Source organism: Oncorhynchus masou, chromosome 24, assembly GCF_036934945.1.
Source record: "Oncorhynchus masou masou isolate Uvic2021 chromosome 24, UVic_Omas_1.1, whole genome shotgun sequence".
NCBI classification, from domain to species: domain Eukaryota; kingdom Metazoa; phylum Chordata; class Actinopteri; order Salmoniformes; family Salmonidae; genus Oncorhynchus; species Oncorhynchus masou.
The window spans coordinates 107,829,962-107,846,922 of NC_088235.1; the positions used below are offsets into that span (position 1 = coordinate 107,829,962).

The 16,961-nt window shown below is 45.6% G+C and overlaps 1 protein-coding gene across 1 annotated transcript in view; it reads right to left on the reverse strand.

The window, feature by feature from the left end:
• LOC135513220 (serine/threonine-protein kinase Nek7-like) overlaps positions 1-16,961 on the reverse strand; it is a 133,865-nt gene that overhangs the window by 57,654 nt on the left and 59,250 nt on the right. Inside the window, exon 3 of the mRNA XM_064936024.1 lies at positions 3,777-3,917. Within this exon, the coding sequence (XP_064792096.1) occupies positions 3,777-3,917 (141 nt within the window). The remainder of the gene's footprint in view (positions 1-3,776; positions 3,918-16,961) is intronic.

Consider the following 16,961-nt stretch of genomic DNA (forward strand, 5'->3'; position numbering starts at 1 on the left):
TGAACCTCTCTCTTCTCTCGTGTCATTGGCTAACATGGGGTTGAACCTCTCTCTTCTCGTGTCATTGGCTAACATGGGGTTGAACCTCTTTTCTCTAGTGTCATTGGCTAACATGGGGTTGAACCTCTTTTCTCTAGTGTCATTGGCTAACATGGGGTTGAACCTCTCTCTTCTCGTGTCATTGGCTAACATGGGGTTGAACCTCTTTTCTCTTGTGTCATTGGCTAACATGGGATTGAACCTCTGTTCTCTAGTATCACAGGCTAACATGGGATTGAACCTCTCTCTTCTCTAGTGTCACAGGCTAACATGGGGTTGAACCTCTCTGTTCTCTAGTATCACAGGCTAACATGGGATTGAACCTCTCTCCTCTCATTGGCTAACAGGGGGTTGAACCTCTCTTCTCTAGTGTTATAGGCTAACATGGGGTTGAACCTCTGTTCTCTAGTATCACAGGCTAACATGGGGTTGAACCTCTGTTCTCTAGTATCACAGGCTAACATGGGGTTGAACCTCTCTCTTCTCTAGTGTCATTGGCTAACATGGGGTTGAACCTCTCTCTTCTCTTGTGTCATTGGCTAACATGGGGTTGAACCTCTCTCTTCTCTAGCGTCATTGGCTAACATGGGGTTGAACCTCTTCTCTAGTTCATAGGCTAACATGGGATTGAACCTCTCTCTCTCCCTCTGATGCCAGCCTCCAGTCTTCCCCGTTGTGTGGTATGGGGATGTGTGTGTGTGTGTGTGTGTGTGTGTGTGTGTGTGTGTGTGTGTGTGTGTGTGTGTGTGTGTGTGTGTGTGTGTGTGTGTGTGTGTGTGTGTGTGTGTGTGTGTGTGTGTGTGTGTGTGTGTGTGTGTGTGTGTGTGTGTGTGTGTGTGTGCGCGCGTTGATACCAGTATTGGAGTATTTTGAAATGAAAAGGAAGCAGCCTAAACTCTTGGGTCCTGTATAAACCTGCTGTATGTAACATACTGTGTGCTATAGCATGGAAAGTAAATTAATATGACTCTGAATTACAACATGATGATGTTTGATTCCAACATTAAGGCTGTTTTCCTAAAGAAGTTAAATCAGCTTTGTGTTTTGTTTCCTTGCCATGATAGTAAACGAGTATTGCAACACTGGTATCGCCCGGCGCTAGCGGGTGGTGGGTGAGAGAGCCAGTCGGCCTGCTGAGCTAGAGACACCTGCCTGAGCACCTGCTGTGAACTACCCCTGATACTACTACCTGCTGTCCTCACGCACACACACCCCCACACAACACACACACCCCCCCACACACACCACACACACACCCCCACACCACACAACACACACACACACACACACACCCCCACACCACACACACACATGAGAGAGATAAGTGAGTAAAAAAAAGTTTAAAGAAAATAATCCTTGGATGTAAATAAATCATTCTCCCTCTCTGTGTTTACAGCGTCATCATAAAGTCGACAAGACATAATATCCTCAAATGTCCTTCAAATATAACAGCGTGTGACTTCATCAGTGGTTGGTGAGACAACGACATGTGATAGTGTGGAATGGGAAGGTTAGATGTGGGGAGAATCATAAACGAGGTTGTCAGTAGACTGAACTCAATGACCCTCCGATCTGGAGAATCACAAACTACTAATTCACACACTTATCAAGAGAACATCCCTGTTCATCCCTACTGCCTCTGATCTCACTAAACACATGCTTCGTTTTTGAATTATGTCTCCGAGTTGGAGCGTGCCCCTGGCTAAAGGTAAATAAATAAAAACTAGAAAAATGTGGTCTGCTTTGCTTAAAATAAGGAATTAGAAATTATTTATACTTGTACTTGTACTTTTGATATTTAAGTATATTTAAAACCAAAAACTTTTACTCAAGTAGTACTGGGTGACTTTCACTTTACTTGTCCTCAAGTATGACAATTGGGTACTCTTTCCAAAACTGGTTGTCAGTAGACTGAACTCAATGACCCTCCGATCTAGTGGTGTTCCCGAGACGTGGTGGCTTGACTCACTGGCTAAAGAAAGAGCTCTATCTGTCTGACTGCCAGAGAACACACACATGGCGTGTATCAACATGTGAATCAGCATATGGTGGAATTAACATAGAAACGTGTGTTGAACAGTTGCCATGACGGTGGAAATGATGAGTGTGGCAGGCACCACCAAGACAACTTTCTGCAGTCTATAGAGAGAGAGGGAAGGAAGACTGTGTTGTGATACAGACAGTCACCTCCAGAACCCAAATACATGTACGTTTGGTGTACGTATGGTGTGTATTTGGTAGTGCTGAGCGACTAATGCTTTTCTTGGTTGGTTCGGTTTCGGTTCGATTATTTAAAAAATGATCACTGTTTTTGATCATTTAAAAACAAAACATTAAATGCATTATGAAATAACGACATTAAAAACATTGTTGAGGCTTTGAAAGGAATAGTCAGTTGTACAACTGAACGCATTCAACTGAAATATATCTTCCACATGTAACCCAACCCCGCGGGGGGGGCTGCCATAATCAACATCCAAGTCTTCGCACAGTGGGATAACTGCCTTGCTCGGGGGCAGCTCGGAGATTCGATCCAGCAACCTTTCGGTTACTGGCCCAAAGCTCTAACCACTAGGAGCAGTCAGACAAAATGCTTCTACTGGTTTGTCTAAGAAGATAAGGCTTTATCTCTCGTCGTTATATTGTGTACATTCTCATGCGGTCCATGTGGTCTGTGTGTATCTAAACTAATGTAACAGGTGTAAAAGTTTATCTATCTCTGCCTGAGCTGAAAAAAACTGCCGCATTTCAGTTAATTACCACGTTTCAGCACTGAACAACCCAGCGTCCCACAGTTTTAGAGTTCATTTCTCTCGTGAATGTTTAGATTTCTCTCTTGAGTTTTTACCAAAAAGTTATATTTTGGTTTCATCTGACCATATGACATTCTCCCAATCTTCTTCTGGATCATCCAAATGCTCTCTAGCAAACTTCAGACCGGCCTGGACATGTACTGGCTTAAGCAGGGGGACACGTCTGGCACTGCAGGATTTGAGTCCCTGGCGGCGTAGTGTGTTACTGATGGTAGGCTTTGTTACTTTGGTCCCAGCTCTCTGCAGGTCATTCACTAGGTCCCCCCGTGTGGTTCTGGGATTTTTGCTCATCGTTCTTGTGATCATTTTGACCCCACGGGGTGAGATCTTGCGTGGAGCCCCAGATCGAGGGAGATTATCAGTGGTCTTGTATGTCTTCCATTTCCTAATAATTGCTCCCACAGTTGATTTCTTCAAACCAAGCTGCTTACCTATTGCAGATTCAGTCTTCCCAGCCTGGTGCAGGTCTACAATTTTGTTTCTGGTGTCCGTTGACAGCTTTTTGGTCTTGGCCATAGTGGAGTTTGGAGTGTGACTGTTTGAGGTTGTGGACAGGTGTCTTTTATACTGATAACAAGTTCAAAAATGTGCCATTAATACAGGTAACGAGTGGAGGACAGAGGAGCCTCTTAAAGAAGAAGTTACAGGTCTGTGAGACCCAGAAATCTTGCTTGTTTGTAGGTGACCAAATACTTATTTTCCACCATAATTTGCAAATAAATTCATAAAAAAATCCTACAATGTGATTTTCTGGATTTTTTTTCTAATTTTGTCTGTCATAGTTGAAGTGTACCTATGATGAAAATTACAGGCCTCTCTCATATTTTAAAGTGGGAGAACTTACACAACTGGTGGCTGACTAAATACTTTTTTGCCCCACTGTATGTATGTTTGTGTGTGTATGTATGTGTGTGTATAACTCACCTGAACCTTCTTAAGGGCCATGGAGGTGTTGTCCATCAGGTACCTGGCCCGGTACACCTCACTGAACTGGCCCCGCCCAATCTTCTTCTCAATCAGGAAGTTAGCCAGAGAGTTGTGGCCCATGTCCGGCTGGAGCGGCTTCTGCAAGCCAACACAGAGAACACAGTCACAAGTGACACAATTATGTTCTCCCTTGATCTCATAAACCCAGAACAAAAATCGTGTATAATTGCGTCAAACACTGGATTAGTTTCTGGGGAGAGATGCATGAGACAAGATACTAACCAGACTAGTGAAGTCTCCACCCCCCTAAACGGAAACTGTTATGTCCCTTCCCCTTCCAGAATTCAATGATGCAAAACAACCGGAAAATCCATGATTTATCCACATGATCAGTGACGAAAAAATCTGCATATGGGATCAAAGTTCCTCATTAAGACTAGAGTTCGAACAATTATGATTTTTCAACGCCGATACTGACACCGATTATTGGAGGAACAAAAAAAAGCCGATACCGATTAATCGGCCAATTAAAAAAAAATGTATATATATATAATGTATATAATGTGTATATATATATATATGTATATATATATGAAAATTACGACAATACTTAATGAAAAATGAACACATTCATTTTAACTTAATATAATCTATTTATTTAGTCTCAAATAAATAATGAAACATGCTCTATTTGGTTTAAATAATGCAAAAACAAAGTGTTTGAGAAGAAAGTAAAAGTGCAATATGTGCCATGTAAAAAAGCTAAGGTTTAAGTTCCTTGCTTAGAACATGAGAACAGCTGAAAGCTCCTAGTTCAATATTCCCAGTTAAGAAGTTTTAGGCTGTAGTTATTATAGGAATCATGACGAGTCAACTATTTCTCTCTATACCATTTGTATTTCATATACCTTTGACTATTGGATGTTCTTATAGACACTTTTGTATTGCCAGCCTAATCTCAGGAGTTGATAGGCTTGAAGTCATAAACAGCGCTGTGAGGCAAGCATTGATAAGAGCTGCTGGAAAACACAGTAAATTTTGAATGAATGCTTACGAGCCTGCTGGTGCCTACCATCGCTCAGTCAGACTGCTCTATCAAATCATAGACTTAATTATAATATAATAACACACAGAAATACGAGCCTTTGGTCAGTAATATGGTCAAATCCAGAAACTATCATTTCGAAAACAAAAAACATTTCACGTCAGTGAAATACGGAACCGTTCCGTATTTTATCTAACGGGCGGCCACCATAAGTCTAAATATTGCTGTTACATTGCACAACCTTCAATGTTATGTCATAATTATGTAAAATTCTGGCAAATTAGTTCGGAACGAGCCAGGCGGCCCAAACTGTTGCATATACCCTGACTCTGTGTGCAATGAACGTAAGAGAAGTGACACAATTTCCTAGTTAAAATTGCCTGCTAACATGAATTTCTTTTAACTAAATATGCAGGGTTAAAAAAATATACTTCTGTATTGATTTTAAGAAAGGCATTGATGTTTATGTTTAGGTACATTCGGGCTGTGGAATGTTGTCCCACTCCTTTTCAATGGCTGTGTCGAAGTTGCTGGATATTGGCGTAAACTGGAACACGCTGTTGTACAGGTAAATTCAGAGCATCCCAAACATGCTCAATGAGTGACATGTCTGGTGAGTATTCAGGCCATGGAAGAACTGGGACATTTTCAGCTTCCAGGAATTATGTACAGATGCTTGTGACATGGGGCCGTGCTTGATCATGCTGAAACATGAGGTGATGGCGGTGGATTAATGGCATGACAATGGGCCTCAGGTTCTTGTCCCGGAATCCTGCCCATGCCATAACCCCACCGCCACCATGTGGAACTCTGTTCGCAATGATGACATCAGCAAACTGCTCGCCCACACAATGCCATACGTCTGCCCGGTACAGTAGAAACCGGGATTCATCTGTGAAGAGCACACTTGTCCAGCATTCCTGTGTCAATCGAAGGTGAACATTTGCCCACTGAAGTCGGTTACGACTTCAGTGGGCCAAGGCACATCAGGGTTAGCTGTAGTCTGCCAAGGCACATCAGGGTTAGCTGTAGTCTGCCAAGGCACATCAGGGTTAGCTGTAGTCTGCCAAGGCACAACAGGGTTAGCTGTAGTCTGCCAAGGCACAACAGGGTTAGCTGTAGTCTGCCAAGGCACATCAGGGTTAGCTGTAGTCTGCCAAGGCACATCAGGTTTAGCTGTAGTCTGCCAAGGCACATCAGGGTTAGCTGTAGTCTGCCAAGGCACAACAGGGTTAGCTGTAGTCTGCCAAGGCACATCAGGGTTAGCTGTAGTCTGCCAAGGCACATCAGGGTTGGCTGTAGTCTGCCAAGGCACATCAGGGTTAGTTAGCACATCAGGTTAGTCATCAGGGTTAGCTGTAGTCTGCCAACATCAGGGTTGGCTGTAGTCACATCAGGGTTAGCTGTTGTCTGCCAAGGCACATCAGGGTTAGCTGTAGTCTGCCAATGCACATCAGGGTTGGCTGTAGTCTTCCAAGGCACAACAGGGTTAGCTGTAGTCTGCCAAGGCACATCAATGTTAGCTGTAGTCTGCCAAGGCACATCAGGGTTAGCTGTAGTCTGCCAAGGCACAACAGGGTTAGCTGTAGTCTGCCAAGGCACATCAGGGTTAGCTGTAGTCTGCCAAGGCACATCAGGGTTAGCTGTAGTCTGCCAAGGCACATCAGGGTTAGCTGTAGTCTGCCAAGGCACATCAGGGTTAGCTGTAGTCTGCCAAGGCACATCAGGGTTAGCTGTAGTCTGCCAAGGCACATCAGGGTTAGCTGTAGTCTGCCAAGGCACATCAGGGTTAGCTGTAGTCTGCCAAGGCACATCAGGGTTAGCTGTAGTCTGCCAAGGCACATCAGGGTTAGCTGTAGTCTGCCAAGGCACATCAGGGTTAGCTGTAGTCTGCCAAGGCACATCAGGGTTAGCTGTAGTCTGCCAAGGCACATCAGGGTTAGCTGTAGTCTGCCATGGCACATCAGGGTTAGCTGTAGTCTGCCAAGGCACATCAGGGTCAGCTGTAGCCAAGGCACATCAGGGTTAGCTGTAGTCTGCCAAGGCACATCAGGGTTAGCTGTAGTCTGCCATGGCACATCAGGGTTAGCTGTAGTCTGCCAAGGCACATCAGGGTCTGCCAAGGCACATGGGTCAGTCTCTGCCAAGGCACATCAGGGTTAGCTGTAGTCTGCCAAGGCACATCTGCTGTAGTCTGCCAAGGCACAACAGGGTTAGCTGTAGTCTGCCAAGGCACATCAGGGTTAGCTGTAGTCTGCCAAGGCACATCAGGGTTAGCTGTAGTCTGCCAAGGCACATCAGGGTTAGCTGTAGTCTGCCAAGGCACATCAGGGTTAGCTGTAGTCTGCCAAGGCACATCAGGGTTGGCTGTAGTCTGCCAAGGCACATCAGGGTTAGCTGTAGTCTGCCAAGGCACATCAGGGTTAGCTGTAGTCTGCCAAGGCACATCAGGGTTAGCTGTAGTCTGCCAATGCACATCAGGGTTGGCTGTAGTCTGCCAAGGCACATCAGGGTTAGCTGGAGTCTGCCAAGGCACATCAGGGTTAGCTGTAGTCTGCCAAGGCACAACAGGGTTAGCTGTAGTCTGCCAAGGCACATCAATGTTAGCTGTAGTCTGCCAAGGCACATCAGGGTTAGCTGTAGTCTGCCAAGGCACAACAGGGTTAGCTGTAGTCTGCCAAGGCACATCACGGTTAGCTGTAGTCTGCCAAGGCACATCAGGGTTAGCTGTAGTCTGCCAAGACACATCAGTGTTAGCTGTAGTCTGCCAAGGCACAACAGGGTTAGCTGTAGTCTGCCAAGGCACAACAGGGTTAGCTGTAGTCTGCCAAGGCACATCAGGGTTAGCTGGAGTCTGCCAAGGCACATCAGGGTTAGCTGTAGTATGCCAAGGCACAACAGGGTTAGCTGTAGTCTGCCAAGGCACATCAGGGTTAGCTGTAGTCTGCCAAGGCACATCAGGGTTAGCTGTAGTCTGCCAAGGCACATCAGGGTTAGCTGTAGTCTGCCAAGGCACATCAGGGTTAGCTGTAGTCTGCCAAGGCACATCAGGGTTAGCTGTAGTCTGCCAAGGCACATCAGGGTCAGCTGTAGTCTGCCATGGCACATCAGGGTCAGCTGTAGTCTGCCAAGGCACATCAGGGTCAGCTGTAGTCTGCCAAGGCACATCAGGGTTAGCTGTAGTCTGCCAAGGCACATCAGGGTTAGCTGTAGTCTGCCATGGCACATCAGGGTTAGCTGTAGTCTGCCAAGGCACCTCAGGGTCAGCTGTAGTCTGCCAAGGCACATCAGGGTCAGCTGTAGTCTGCCAACGCACAACAGGGTTAGCTGTAGTCTGCCAACGCACAACAGGGTTAGCTGTAGTCTGCCAACGCACAACAGGGTTAGCTGTAGTCTGCCAATGCACAACAGGGTTAGCTGTAGTCTGCCAAGGCACATCACGGTTAGCTGTAGTCTGCCAACGCACAACAGGGTTAGCTGTAGTCTGCCAATGCACATCAGGGTTAGCTGTAGTCTGCCAATGCACAACAGGGTTAGCTGTAGTCTGCCAACGCACAACAGGGTTAGCTGTAGTCTGCCAATGCACAACAGGGTTAGCTGTAGTCTGCCAACGCACAACAGGGTTAGCTGTAGTCTGCCAATGCACAACACGGTTAGCTGTAGTCTGCCAATGCACAACAGGGTTAGCTGTAGTCTGCCAATGCACATCAGGGTTAGCTGTAGTCTGCCAAGGCACATCAGGGTCAGCTGTAGTCTGCCAATGCACATCAGGGTCAGCTGTAGTCTGCCAACGCACAACAGGGTTAGCTGTAGTCTGCCAACGCACAACAGGGTTAGCTGTAGTCTGCCAATGCACAACAGGGTTAGCTGTAGTCTGCCAACGCACAACAGGGTTAGCTGTAGTCTGCCAATGCACAACAGGGTTAGCTGTAGTCTGCCAACGCACAACAGGGTTAGCTGTAGTCTGCCAATGCACAACAGGGTTAGCTGTAGTCTGCCAACGCACAACAGGGTTAGCTGTAGTCTGCCAATGCACAACACGGTTAGCTGTAGTCTGCCAATGCACAACAGGGTTAGCTGTAGTCTGCCAAGGCACATCAGGGTTAGCTGTAGTCTGCCAACGCACAACAGGGTTAGCTGTAGTCTACCAATGCACAACAGGGTTAGCTGTAGTCTGCTAAGGCACATCACGGTCAGCGGTAGTCTGACGCTGCTGCAGCTGAAGTGACATATGTTTGACCAGTCAGCTAGCGACAAAACTCCAACAACGTTCTCCTCTTCCACAGGATGCGTGTTGCGCCCGACATTCGGCTCACTAGCGAGCATCAACATTTAAAAAACTAAGAAAACAGGCTGGAATGAGCCTTGGGGCAGGGATGAGTGAAAACACACAGAGAACAGTGTGACCTTTGCAGCCATTTTATAAACGTGTTTGTTGGTGTGGTGGAGGGAGAGAGGAGGCGACAGATCTCACATTGCCACATGTCACCAGTGCCTGGCCCCGACCACGGCCGGGGGATGCCCTTGCAGGCAAGCAGAGAGGACTCTGGGAAAGAGGAGGGTGAGAGCACGGTGTCATCAAGACGGAGGGGTGGGGCAGCATTAGATGTGTTCACTTCGGATCCGTTTCACCGTTAAACAAAGTCAGCATGAACAGAACACAGACCTGGGGCAATGACACACACACAAACATATACAGAGACACACACACAGAGACACACTTACTTACACTCACACACAGAGCCCAGTGTTACTATCTCTGGAGAACTTTAACCATCATTCTACAATAACAGGCATATTTTATAGCAAGGAGGGGTCCATTATTTAGGCCTACACACTACAGCAAGGAGGGGTCCATTATTTAGGCCTACACACTACAGCAAGGAGGGGTCCATTATTTAGGCCTACACACTACAGCAAGGAGGAGTCCATTATTTAGGCCTACACACTACAGCAAGGAGGGGTCCATTATTTAGGCCTACACACTACAGCAAGGAGGGGTCCATTATTTAGGCCTACACACTACAGCAAGGAGGGGTCCATTATTTAGGCCTACACACTACAGCAAGGAGGAGTCAATTATTTAGGCCTACACACTACAGCAAGGAGGAGTCCATTATTTAGGCCTACACACTACAGCAAGGAGGGGTCCATTATTTAGGCCTACACACTACAGCAAGGAGGAGTCCATTATTTAGGCCTACACACTACAGCAAGGAGGGGTCCATTATTTAGGCCTACACACTGCAGCAAGGAGGGGTCCATTATTTAGGCCTATAAACTACAGCAAGGAGGGGTCCATTATTTAGGCCTACACACTACAGCAAGGAGGGGTCCATTATTTAGGCCTATAAACTACAGCAAGGAGGGGTCCATTATTTAGGCCTACGCACTACAGCAAGGAGGGGTCCATTATTTAGGCCTACGCACTACAGCAAGGAGGGGTCCATTATTTAGGCCTACACACTGCAGCAAGGAGGGGTCCATTATTTAGGCCTATAAACTACAGCAAGGAGGGGTCCATTATTTAGGCCTATAAACTACAGCAAGGAGGGGTCCATTATTTAGGCCTATAAACTACAGCAAGGAGGGGTCCATTATTTAGGCCTACACACTGCAGCAAGGAGGGGTCCATTATTTAGGCCTATAAACTACAGCAAGGAGGGGTCCATTATTTAGGCCTACACACTGCAGCAAGGAGGGGTCCATTATTTAGGCCTATAAACTACAGCAAGGAGGGGTCCATTATTTAGGCCTACACACTACAGCAAGGAGGAGTCCATTATTTAGGCCTACACACTACAGGAAGGTGGGGTCCATTATTTAGGCCTACACACTACAGCAAGGAGGGGTCCATTATTTAGGCCTACACACTACAGCAAGGAGGAGTCCATTATTTAGGCCTACACACTACAGCAAGGAGGGGTCCATTATTTAGGCCTACACACTACAGCAAGGAGGGGTCCATTATTTAGGCCTACACACTACAGCAAGGAGGAGTCCATTATTTAGGCCTACGCACTACAGCAAGGAGGGGTCCATTATTTAGGCCTACACACTACAGCAAGGAGGGGTCCATTATTTAGGCCTACACACTACAGCAAGGAGGGGTCCATTCCAGACAATTCAGGACATTCATAATTGAAAGTATGACTCAAGGCACTAGTAAATTCAAGGCACTTTGTCTTCAATGAGGAATGACTGCTCGGACAAGAAGGTGTATCCCTACACAGTAACTAACCCTATAGCTAGGATCTATAGCAGCAAGGTGATGGGGGAGGACAGGAAGGTGTATCCCTACACAGTAACTAACCCTATAGCTAGGATCTATAGCAGCAGGACTGAGGTGATGGGGGAGGACATGAAGGTGTATCCCTACACAGTAACTAACCCTATAGCTAGGATCTATAGCAGCAAGGTGATGGGGGAGGACAGGAAGGTGTATCCCTACACAGTAACTAACCCTATAGCTAGGATCTATAGCAGCAGGACTGAGGTGATGGGGGAGGACAAGAAGGTGTATCCCTAGACAGTAACTAACCCTATAGCTAGGATCTATAGCAGCAAGGTGATGGGGGAGGACAGGAAGGTGTATCCCTAGACAGTAACTAACCCTATAGCTAGGATCTATAGCAGCAGGACTGAGGTGATGGGGGAGGACATGAAGGTGTATCCCTAGACAGTAACTAACCCTATAGCTAGGATCTATAGCAGCAGGACTGAGGTGATGGGGGAGGACATGAAGGTGTATCCCTAGACAGTAACTAACCCTATAGCTAGGATCTATAGCAGCAGGACTGAGGTGATGGGGGAGGACATGAAGGTGTATCCCTAGACAGTAACTAACCCTATAGCTAGGATCTATAGCAGCAGGACTGAGGTGATGGGGGAGGACAGGAAGGTGTATCCCTAGACAGTAACTAACCCTATAGCTAGGATCTATAGCAGCAGGACTGAGGTGATGGGGGAGGACATGAAGGTGTATCCCTAGACAGTAACTAACCCTATAGCTAGGATCTATAGCAGCAGGACTGAGGTGATGGGGGAGGACATGAAGGTGTATCCCTAGACAGTAACTAACCCTATAGCTAGGATCTATAGCAGCAGGACTGAGGTGATGGGGGAGGACATGAAGGTGTATCCCTAGACAGTAACTAACCCTATAGCTAGGATCTATAGCAGCAAGGTGATGGGGGAGGAAAGGAATGCAGATCAAGGGGCAGCCAATTTAAGCGTTTCATCTTTTTTTTTAAGTTGACAGCCTGGAGAAGAGGCGTGAGAAAACAAGATGCCCCTTCCAATTAACAGGCACCAAGCCAGCACAAGGCACCAAGCCAGCAACAGGCACCAAGCCAGCAACAGGCACCAAGCCAGCACAAGGCACCAAGCCAGCAACAGGCACCAAGCCAGCAACAGGCACCAAGCCAGCAACAGGCACCAAGCCAGCAACAGGCACCAAGCCAGCAACAGGCACCAAGCCAGCAACAGGCACCAAACCAGCGCCAGCCACCAAGCCAGCAACAGGCACCAAGCCAGCAACAGGCACCAAACCAGCGCCAGCCACCAAGCCAGCAACAGGCACCAAGCCAGCAACAGGCACCAAGCCAGCGCCAGCCACCAAGCCAGCTCCAGCCACCAAGCCAGCTCCAGCCGCCAGGGCAATGTCTGCTCGCCATCACAGCTAAATGCCATTTTAAACTACCGGCGTAATAGAGGCGTATGAAGAGCAGACGGAGAGAACCAGGTGAGGGCTGGTAGGGGATACTGCTGGTTGATTACAGCTGCCAGACGTGAGATGAAAGTGAGGTGGATAATATTGGACCTGCATATACAAGAGACTAGTTAGTGGCTGTTGCTTCAATTCAGCTGAATTTCTAAACAAAACAGAATTTCTAAACATTTTATAACAGCAGGTTATTTAGATGGGTAAGGGCCGGAAAATGTGGTAGTATGATATGAAACAGTACTACGGTATTCTAAAACGTTGGTATCATGACGTTTTGGTACCATGATATTACCACGGTACCAGTGTACCGTGCAACACAACTTGTCTTTATATCTGAAAAGGTATTTAGCGGTATCAAACCTCAAACTCTTATTTCGGCCTCATGACCTAGTAATCCCTTTCGGTAAAGTTCTGCCTGTGGCTTAGTATGAAACGTAACGTAACGTTGGGGCGGCATCGGCACGCACTACGCTCCACTCTAGGTGGTTGCTAGGCAACGCCCGGTTACCATTCCCCCGGCAGTTCTAAACCTTGCAAGGCCTGTCACTTGGACCCATCTCTTCATATAGTCCACCACTAAGCATGCACTGTTTCCTTAACCACAGCTGGATCCAATAATAATTACAGTGGGAATCATTATCACGGAATAACAAGTTTAAGAAACCCTGTAACAATCAATCAACGTGACTTTGTTTGACTGAATCTCCATCTGTAATGTTGGTTCATTCTCTGGCTGAGAAGATAAGAGGCGGTGGCATCACTCATCTATCACTGATTAGAAACCTTTAGCATGCTATGATGTAGCATAAAATCTATTTGATTATTTTGGTTTGATCGCATACAAGCAAATCCAAAAACATGCTGAGTTTGTGAAATATGAACACGAGACTGAACATAGGATTGCTATTGTTTTCTATGGGTATCATGTTAAAGATCAGACCCTAACAAAGAGGAGTGAGGGTAGGAAAGAGATGAAACGTGGATCGAAAAATCATGTTCTTGGGCTCTGTTTCAAAATATCACTTTTTTATATGACAACTGTCCCACACGGTCCCTTGACAAAAGTTGTGTAGGACAAGTATGTGTTTTATTCTGTTAAATTCCATAATATTCTTACTATAAAATACACAGTGTACAAAACATTAAGAACACATTCCTAATATTGAGTTGCACCCCCTTTTCCCCACAGAACAGCCTCAATTCATCAGGAATGGACTCTACAAGGTGTTGAAAGCGTTCCACAGGGATACTGGCCCATGTTGACTCCAATGTTTCCCACAGTTGTATCAAGTTGGCTGGATGTCCATTGGCTGGTGGACCATTCTTGATGCACACGGGAAACTGTTGAGCGTGGAAAACCCAGCCGCGTTGCAGTTCTTGACACAAACCAGTGTACCTGACACCTACTACCACACCCTGTTCAAAGGCACTTTAATATTTTGTCTTGCACATTCATCCTCTGAATGGCGCACATACACAACACGTCTCAATTGTCTCAAGTCTTAAAAAATCCTTCTTTAACATGTCTCCTCCCCTTCGGATACACTGATTGTAGTGGATTTAACCAGTGACATCAATAAGGGATCATAGCTTTCACCTGGATTCACCTAGTCAGGTGTTCTTAATGTTTTGTACACTCAGTGTGTTTTGACTGATTGTGATTGTGTCTTGTCTGTTTAATGAACAAAATAAATGATTGATTTGATTGGCGCAGCCATGACTTTACAGGACCGTAACGTAGCCCTAAACAAACTAAATTGCACGTACCTCCCCCCAAATAAAAATGTGATTCATTTTCAAACAGTACATTAATATTTTCCAACGGGGCTATACGTTTGGCTGAGGTTTCCCCCCCCCCTGAGTAGCCTCGTTTCACTGCCAAAAATACATTTAAACCATCTAGTGTTCAGTGAATTAACAACACAATGTCAAATACAGGTTGCCTAGTCAAATAATTAACATCCAATCACATCAACCGTTATTTATCCAATCACATCAACCGTTACTCATCCAATCACATCAACCGTTACTCATCCAATCACATCAACCGTTACTCATCCAATCAATTCAACCGTTACTCCCCCAATCACATCAACCGTTACTCATCCAATCACATCAACCGTTACTCATCCAATCACATCAACCGTTACTCATCCAATCACATCAACCGTTACTCATCCAATCACATCAACCGTTACTCATCCAATCACATCAACCGTTACTCATCCAATCACATCAACCGTTACTCATCCAATCACATCAACCGTTACTCATCCAATCACATCAACCGTTACTCATCCAATCACATCAACCGTTACTCATCCAATCACATCAACCGTTACTCATCCAATCACATCAACCGTTACTCATCCAATCACATTAACCGTTACTCATCCAATCACATTAACCGTTACTCATCCAATCACATCAACCGTTACTCATCCAATCACATCAACCGTTACTCATCCAATCACATCAACCGTTACTCATCCAATCACATCAACCGTTACTCATCCAATCACATCAACCGTTACTCATCCAATCACATCAACCATTACTCATCCAATCACATTAACTGTTACTCATCCAATCACATTAACTGTTACTCTCTCACAGGAAACCTTCACTCCTGCGCCGACATTTAGAAACAAAACGTGACAATTTGATAAATAAGCCACAGGAGTTTTGATCGAGAATAAAGATGACTTTCCAGTAGTAAGACATGTATAAAAGCAACAGATTCCATTAGTAAGAAGGAGCTAGAAGCGTCTTATATGGTGAGCTACTGAGTGGCTGGGACAGGGAAGCCCCATACTATAGTGGAGGACGTAATTCTTCCTGCTGCCGTGGATATGGCTGGGACAATGCTGGGGGGAAAGGCAAAAAAATAATAAACTATACAGACAATGTCTTCCTCAAACAACACCTTTTCACGACGCATCAGTGACATGGCAGGAGATGTTTTAAAATAATTACTGCTTCGCATACAAGCCAGTGAATTCTATGCGTTACAGCTGGATGAGTCAACAGACGTGGTGGGCCTGGCACAGCTCCTGGTATATGTCTGTTACGTTTATGGGGGGTCAATTAAGGAAGAACTCCTCTTCTGCAAACCACTGGAAACCAGGACAACAGGAGAGGATATTTTTAAAGTACTGGACAGCTTTGTGACATCAAATGGACTTTGGTGGTCAGGATGTGTTGGTATCGGTACTGATGGCGCAAAAGCCATGACAGGGAGACAAAGTAGAGGGGTAACGCGCGTGCAAGCAGTTGCTGCCGAGGCCAAGGGAATGCCTGACAGCTTGAAAGACATATTGGACACTACAGTGAAAATGGTTAACTGTGTTAAAGCTCCCGAACTCTTGTGTATTTTATGCATTATGCAGTGATATGGGCAGCGACCATGTAACGCTTTTACAACAGATTTTAGCATACCGGCGCACATTATCAAGGGGCAAAGCATTGACATGTTCATTTTAATTGAGAGACGGGCTTAAAGTTCTTTACTGACCGTAATTTTCACTTGTCTGACCACTTGCATGATGACAAGTTTCTCACACGACTGGGTGATGCTTTTTCTCGCCTGAATGATCTGAATCTAGGATTACAGGGACTCTCCGCAACTATATTCAATGTGCAGGACAAAATTAAGGCTATGATTAAGAAGTTGGAGCTCTTTTCTGTCTGCATTAAGGACAACACACAGGTCTTTCCATCATTGTATGATATATGTGCAAATTAACTCAAGCTTACGGACAATGTCAAATGTGACATAGCGAAGCACCTGAGTGAGCTGTGTGCGCTATTACACAGGTACTTCCCCGAAACAAACGACACAAACAACTGGATTCGTTATCCCTTTCATGCCCTGCCTCCAGTCCACTTACCAATATCTGAACAAGAGAGCCTCATCGAAATTGCAACAAGCGGTTCTGTGAAAATTGTATTTAATCAGAAGTCACTGCCAGATTTCTGGATAGGGCTGCACTCGGAGTATCCTGCCTTGGCAAATCGCGCCGTTAAGACACTGATGCTCTTTGCAACCACGTACCTATGTGAGAGTAGATTCTCTGCCCTCACTAGTATGAAAACTAAATACAGGCACAGACCGTGTGGAAAATGATTTAAGACTGAGACTCTCTCCAATACAACATTGCAGAGTTATGTGCATCCTTTCAAACACACCCTTCTCATTAACCTGTAGTGACTTATTCACAATTTCTGATGAACAAATAAGGTTTTATAAATAAGATGGCTAAATAAAGAGCTAAATTGTTGATTATATTATTATTTGTGCCCTGGTCCTATAAGAGCTCTGTCACTTCCCACGAGCTGGGTTGTGACAAAAACTCACACTCATTTTTATGTTTAACAAATGTATCGTATAGTGTGTGTGTGGCAGCCTTAC